Below are 8,082 nucleotides of genomic sequence, written 5' to 3'. Positions count from 1 at the left end.
GCACATTTTATGGAGGACTGTTTACTGATCCTGGGAGAGTAACGTTAGACTACAATGCCGGCAGTTCTGACTCACGTAAGTACGTTTTCATTTAAAGAATTTGCCACTGATGATTCAAACGTGAGTTTTGAGCAGTGTAGAGTAGCACTTGTTGTTTGTCATTTCTCCGATCACAAAAGCAGACAGAGTTTTATGTTTACACGGCGCGATGCAATGCAACGCAATGCGTAAAAAGACAGTATAAGTCATTATAATCAGTAATTATGTCCCCACTGGATGCAACAAATGCCTAGTTTGTAATGGGTTTTATGTTTTTGCCTCGTCGCTCCGGCATCAACAGTATGGTGAGGGGCGTAACAATTCCGACTCACGCTTGAGGTATTCGGCCAATCACAACGCATTGGATAGCTGGCCAATCACAGCACACCTCGCTTTTTCAGACCGATGAGCTTTGTAAAAATCGATGCGTTTCAAAAAGGCAGGGCATAGAGGAGAAACAATAATGTACAGTATGTGGAAAATAATGTTTTTTTTTTTACTTTAAACCGCATAAACATTTCATTACACCAAATAATGTTCTTTTTAGCAGCATCATATGACCCCTTTAATAGTGGTGCAGAAAATGGCTAGTAATATCATACTTTTTATTCATATTTGTGAGGCATATAATAGTCAGGGAGGGTACTGTCAAGCTTAACAACTTAAAATTAAGATGGAAAATACTTATTTTTCAGCATTTTATTTTAATCCATAAGTATATGTACTTATTGTATCGCTGACATATGGTCTAATATCCTAACTACATGAATAGCAGTGGCCATTTTCAGTGAAAAACAACAACCCTGTCACAAATATACAGTGGTGGCCAAAATTATTAGAACACTATATTCACCAGCTAAAAACTGACAGCAGCCAGTGCTCCACACAAAGATCTAATCTGCATCCAGTCTGTCTGGAATGACATGAAAAAACAATAAACTGAGACAGACTCAATCCAGAAGAAATGTGGCAGCGTCTCCAAGATGCTTCAAGAGACCTACCTGCAAAGCTACAGTACTGTGAAAAGTTTTAGGCACTTGTGTAAAAATGCTGTAACATGAGGATGCTGTCAAATCTAATGTCATACAGTTTTTCTTTCAGTTAACTTCTATTAACTAAATTAAATCAGCATTTGGTGTGAGCATCCTTTGTGTTTAAAGCAGTTTTTGACCTCGGTGCACTTGCACATAGTTTTTCAGGTAGATTTGCAGGTAGGTCTCTTGAAGCATCTTGGAGACGTTGCCACAGTTTCCTACTGACACATTACAGCAAAAATAGAAATAACTGACTTAACCAGTTTTAGCTGGTGAAAATACTAGTGTTCTAATAATTTTAGCAACCACTGTATGTATTTCTCATTGTTGGGGTTTATAAACTTGTGATGGGGTTGAGTTACTTCATTTATTAATAATTTTAATGAAAATAAAAATAGTCATGTTTCAGTAAATATATACTTACCAAAATCATGACAACTCATATTTGTTATAAATAGTATTTTTGATTATGTCCACTTAAACTTTGACAAGCATCCTACAACAGAAATTTCACCAAAATTTGCATCAGAAAGACAATGTTGTGCATGCAGATATTTTGACCCAGAAATAAGAGGACAATATGAGAGAGAAACAAAACCAAAAATTTAAATTGAAGGCAATGTACACCTTCAAATGCGTTACAGTCTTCAAACCCATCACACCTTGTCACATTAATATTTTTGGAAAAATATAGGGAAGACAATTAAGAATGAAAGCATTTCTTGCTGAATACTATCTGACATGTTAAGGACTAAAACAGTAAAATTGTGGTTTTAGTTAAACTTCTAAAATAAAGAGACCATAGACACAATTTGTGTACTTTTAGCTTCAGTCCTGTAAAAATTTGAAAAATATGATAAATGTTACATTTGTTATCATTAAATTGTTATCAGGGACACATGAGCAGTAAGTAGATGTTTGTTTTATAACAAGTTCTGTGTAAAATCCTTTTTAAACCAATCCCATTTTGTTTGTTTTGGGGTTGAGTAAAAAGTTGTCGGAATCTGAAAAAAAAAAAAAGGTTGTTAATGCATGTGGTGGGAAAATATGATTTTTCGGAGGTCTGACGTGTGCTTAATGATGTTGGGTATTTAGAAAATGAATCATGTAGTTGAAAAAAAAAATTATATTCCATGTTGAAATGTGCTCATTGAAGGATTTCAGAGGATACAACACTTTGCTCCTGTGATTCTTTGCACAGGTTTAATTTGATTTGTTTGGCATGAACGAATGGCTGTGAGAGGTTTGGAATACGTAATAAATGAAGCCTATCTTAAAGGATATTGGGTTACAGTTTGCTGGCATGAAATAGTTGGGAAATACATTTTATTTTTAACAAATCCTAATTTTTAGTGTTGTCATATTCCATTCGCTGCCAGACTGCCATTATTAGCTTCAGGGCCATTTATATAAAATCCATTTATACACATTCTAAGAGTTGAAGTCATATTTGTCTTACCATAGACAGTAACATTGAATGTCTTGTCAGAGTTCTCTCTGTCGCTCCGGATCTGTCGTTTATAAAGTCCAGCGTCTGTGCTTCTGAGGTTTCTGATGGTCAGAGATCCAGTGAAAGAATCCAACTGCAGTCGGTCTCCAAATGTCCCATTACTGCTAAACATATCAATGCTGTGCATATAGAGTTCAGCCATACGAGTCTCTTTAGGTCCAAACATCCACAGTATCTGATCATCTCTCTGTACTTCAGTAACATCAGTGTTTAGAGTGACAGAATCTCCCTCAGTCACTGATACTGACTTCATTACATCTGTATCACCACCAAACACACCTGCAGAAGAAATAAAAACACATTATTATCATCAGAGACTTATAATCTCATTTCCTCAAACATAATCATTCACCCCTAAAAGGTAAAATGTGTATTTGTTTTTTTATTTTGTTTCTTTTGTGGAAATGCACTTGTGTTTATGCACCACATTTATGATTAAAAGTATTAAAGTTTCTCACCGCATAGAACAAACAGGATCGGAGCACACAGATGAGAGGACATCGTGATACAGACGTCCAGCCGAGAGTCACTTCAGACAAAGAAGAGCGACTTCCTGAACAAAAGTACAGCCATTTCCTAAACAAAGACTGTTAAATGAAAAGTGAACTGGTTTTAGTGGTCTTTGTTCTCTTTTCATTTCTGACTGCACTCTCTGGACAAAGTTTAATGCGTTCTTTATCTTCTTAAACCGCATTAACCTCTCAACACCATTCTCGATTGCTCTTCATCAGAAAACTCTCATTTCAGGTCATTTCTAAGTCTAACAGGCTTTCAGAGGGTTAATTTGTGGCTGAAAGAATAAACTTCAACATCTCACACTCTCATGAACACACACTGTCTAACATTGCGTGCATTAAACCACATGCATTCAGCTCAGACGCCACATTTACTGACCTTAATAACTAATGATCTGACTCGAAAACATCAACATGTTCTGGTTCACACGCACACAATATCATGACAAACTGCTTTCAATTGTCTTGAAACGTAAGTGAGTGAAATAAAACAGATTATTCTTCTAAATGAGAAAATACTGAACAAACGGTAATGCTTTAGATAAGGGAACACGTACTCACTATTAACTAAAAGTTCCCCCTCAGACTCCTAATTTGCTGCTTAACCGTAAGGTAGTTGTTGTAGTAGTTAGGTTTAGGTATGGAGTAAGGGATTTACAATATGATAATGCAGAATAAGGCATTCATATGTGCTTTATAAGTACTAAAAACAGACAATATGCTAGAAACAGGCATACTAATAAACAAATAGTTAATACACATCCAGACAGGTAATCAAACATTTATATTTTAAATTTTAAACACCCTTGTGTCAACGATTGTGTCAAGAAAAACAATTTCATGTTTTAGTATGTACAAACCCAATTCCAAAAAAGTTGGGACACTGTACAAATTGTGAGTAAAAAAGGAATGGAATAATTTACAAATCTCATAAACGTATATTTTATTCACAATAGAATATAGATAACATATCAAATGTTGAAAGTGAGACATTTTGAAATGTCATGCCAAATATTGGCTCATTTTGGATTTCATGAGAGCTACACATTCCAAAAACGTTGGGACAGGTAGCAATAAGAGGCCGGAAAAGTTAAATGTACATATAAGGAACAGCTGGAGGACCAATTTGCAACTTATTAGGCCAATTGGCAACATGATTGGGTATAAAAAGAGCCTCTCAGAGTGGCAGTGTCTCTCAGAAGTCAAGATGGGCAGAGGATCACCAATTCCCCCAATGCTGCGGCGAAAAATAGTAGAGCAATATCAGAAAGGAGTTTCTCAAAGAAAAATTGCAAAGAGTTTGAAGTTATCATCATCTACAGTGCATAATATCATCCAAAGATTCAGAGAATCTGGAACAATCTCTGTGCGTAAGGGTAAAGGCCGGAAAACCATACTGGATGCCCGTGATCTTCGGGCCCTTAGACGGCACTGCATCACATACAGGAATGCTACTGTAATGGAAATCACAACATGGGCTCAGGAATACTTCCAGAAAACATCGTCGGTGAACACAATCCACCGTGCCATTCGCCGTTGCCGGCAAAAACTCTATAGGTCAAAAAAGAAGCCATATCTAAACATGATCCAGAAGCGCAGGCGTTTTCTCTGGGCCAAGGCTCATTTAAAATGGACTGTGGCAAAGTGGAAAACTGTTCTGTGGTCAGACGAATCAAAATTTGAAGTTCTTTTTGGAAAACTGGGACGCCATGTCATCCGGACTAAAGAGGACAAGGACAACCCAAGTTGTTATCAGCGCTCAGTTCAGAAGCCTGCATCTCTGATGGTATGGGGTTGCATGAGTGCGTGTGGCATGGGCAGCTTACACATCTGGAAAGGCACCATCAATGCTGAAAGGTATATCCAAGTTCTAGAACAACATATGCTCCCATCCAGACGTCGTCTCTTTCAGGGAAGACCTTGCATTTTCCAACATGACAATGCCAGACCACATACTGCATCAATTACAACATCATGGCTGCGTAGAAGGATCCGGGTACTGAAAGGGCCAGCCTGCAGTCCAGATCTTTCACCCATAGAAAACATTTGGCGCATCATAAAGAGGAAGATGCGACAAAGAAGACCTAAGACAGTTGAGCAACTAGAAGCCTGTATTAGACAAGAATGGGACAACATTCCTATTCCTAAACTTGAGCAACTTGTCTCCTCAGTCCCCAGACGTTTGCAGACTGTTATAAAAAGAAGAGGGGATGCCACACAGTGGTAAACATGGCCTTGTCCCAACTTTTTTGAGATGTGTTGATGCCATGAAATTTAAAATCAACTTATTTTCTCAGTTTAAACATTTGATATGTCATCTGTTGTATTCTGAATAAAATACTGGAATTTGAAACTTCCACATCATTGCATTCCCTTTTTATTCACAATTTGTACAGTGTCCCAACTTTTTTGGAAATCGGGATTATAGTAAGTGGGCAGATTCATCTACAATGAACTACATCTTGAACATGTTTCGGTTTTATAAACATTATTGATATCAAATAATATAATTAAATAGTATATATTATAACTATTTTTTTATTTCTATAACTCTTCAACCATGTTCAACTGCATAGTTTTTGCTTTAGACATTTAGCAGTTTATTACTACCATTTCATCAAAGTGAATGAGTATGTGAATGAAAAATTGTATTTATAATAATTCATGTTGCAGTCGAGCTGAACACAGCAGTGAACAATTCTGGCCTGATGATCTTTTGGATACTGAAGGGTTTCGAGGAAAAACACTGATGACTCGAACAGTCAGAAGAGCTAAGAAACAAAATACAATTCAGGAAACAATCAATTATTGAAAAATATTTGTGTAAAGATCCTTCGTTTTCATAGACAAATAAATAACAATTGTATGTCAAAACGCTCTGGACCGAATTCTATTCATGCACGGGCAATGTGGTATCTTGATGCAGCAGTTTTTGATATACAAAATTATATACATTTCTCATTATGAAAACTTTCACATTAAGCCAATTCCTGACACAGCCTTCACTATCCCACATAGACTGAACAAATCGTTTTATTAGTTCTATTGCTGTTTACTCATCATAGACAGCAAGATTGAAGCTCATGTGTTTGATCACTCCACTGATGATCTGTAGTTTATAAAGTCCAGAGTGTAATTTGTTGATGTTTGTGATGGTCAGAGATCCTGTCTGTTCATCTATCTTTAGTCTGCCTCTGAATATTTCATTATATTCTTTACGTCATATATATAGAGAGGATCTGATTGTAGATTACAGAAGATTCTCTGAATTTAAGCATAAACGTCCACATCTCTTTTTTTCAGTAACATCGGTGTGTAGAGTAACAGAATCTCCTTCCATCACTGATATTGTCTCGGCTAAACTTTGGATCAGGAGGCCCCTCTAGGCTGAACGCTGGAATAGGACACTAGAGGGCGCCTTCTAGGAGCAGGCACTGGAGGGCGCTCAGAACTGGATTCGGGGACTGGAGCCCACTCCTCTTCATTTTGGCACTTCTGCAGCGCCATACTCAGCTCACCCTCAGCCGCGGTGCAGTGGGCGGAGCTCCTCTCCGCGCTCACACCATCCGTGGCTTTCTCCCTCGTGGCAGGCGTTGTTGCCGGCTCACACACGGCGATCCTCAGCTCTGTCGCTCTCTCTGGCGATGGCTCGTCGGTCGCGGCGGGCTCTGGCTCTCCGTCAGTGGTGGGCTCGGGCATGCGCTCCATGCATCGGGGAGATGGTGGGCTGGGCTCTGAGCATATACACACACTGCTCTAAATCTTCATTCTGTTAATGGTTTTTAATATCATTTCCTTAAGCTTGACAGACAGAAAGGTAAAAAAATGTAAATGTTTGCCAATACAAAATGTAGAGTATTTAGTAATTTAAAAAATGTGCTGAAATGTTACTTACCGCACAGGATAAACAAGAGGAGAGCGCACAGATGAGAGAACATCATGCTGGTTCTGGAAACTCTCATTTCAGATATATATCACAGGTTTGAGTCTAACAGGTTCTCAGAATAATTATTTGTGGTTGTGAGAAGAAACTGGCCCCCGGCCTCACACTCTCAAGAACACACAAACACACACCGTCTATCATTGTGTGCATTATCTGAACATCCTCTCAGCATTTCAAACCGCATGCATTCAGAAAGAAAGAAAGATTTAGAAAGAAAACAGGTAGAAAATGTGCCTGATGTATAGCTTAACATGAGTGACAGAATTCAGTAACATTGAGACGTTTAGTCTGGTTGCTAATTGAGAATCACTGCAACAACTGAAATGGCTAGAGGAGCTGAAAAACATGAGGAAAGACCACTAATACTGATAAAGATTGTTAGTGTTTGTATATAGCAGACATTTATTAGTTTTGTTGTCCACTGGGTGGCACTGTGTTAATTTGAAACTAATACAACTCAAGCACATTTATCTTTTTAATGTATAGTTGTAACCATTTGTATTACCAGTTTCTTTAGTGTAATTTGACTGATATTCATAATTATGACAAAAAAGTGCTGCATCATTTTTGTTCTCTTGATCTTCATTGCATAGTGTGCTTATATGTCACAGCCATCAGATATCTGTTCACATTCTGAAGTGATTTATGTTACAGACAGAGAAAAATGTCAAAACAAACTCATCAGACAGACAAACATAAACACATTTAAGAAATAGGCCTACTCTCTTTCTTTCTCTAAAAATGAGCTGAGATGAGGCCTAGATGAACAAAGTCGTCAATCACAAATGTAAACTAAAATCTGTTGTATTGATTGTGAAATCAGTGACCTGCAGCTGATCTCTCATCTGAAGCGAGTAGATGATCTGTGTGTCTGAAGTGCTTTTCTCATCTACAAACATAAAAGTTGATTCAGTATGGCTTGTCATTTAATATGATAAACAACATTTAGTATAAAAACAGCAAATAACTAAAAACAGTGAACAAAGTTCATGGAAATGGCAGGTTCAATTACCTTTAATTCAACTGAACTGTGGCTTACAA

At 37.5% G+C, this 8,082-nt stretch overlaps 1 protein-coding gene across 1 annotated transcript in view; it reads right to left on the bottom strand.

Annotated features, from left to right (window-relative positions):
• The window catches only part of LOC107576074 (uncharacterized), an 8,721-nt gene extending 1,685 nt beyond the window's left edge, over nt 1-7,036 (bottom strand). Inside the window, exons 1-2 of the mRNA XM_016262341.1 lie at nt 6,994-7,036; nt 2,533-2,862 (exon numbers count right to left, since the gene is read on the bottom strand). Coding sequence (XP_016117827.1) covers nt 2,533-2,862; nt 6,994-7,036 — 373 coding nt within the window. The remainder of the gene's footprint in view (nt 1-2,532; nt 2,863-6,993) is intronic.
• Between the last annotated feature and the right edge of the window lie 1,046 nt (nt 7,037-8,082).

Source organism: Sinocyclocheilus grahami, unplaced genomic scaffold (genome assembly GCF_001515645.1).
Source record: "Sinocyclocheilus grahami isolate Dianchi unplaced genomic scaffold, SAMN03320097.WGS_v1.1 scaffold3179.1, whole genome shotgun sequence".
In the NCBI taxonomy this organism is placed as follows: Eukaryota; Metazoa; Chordata; class Actinopteri; order Cypriniformes; family Cyprinidae; genus Sinocyclocheilus; species Sinocyclocheilus grahami.
This window is presented reverse-complemented; position numbering and strand designations above follow the sequence as displayed.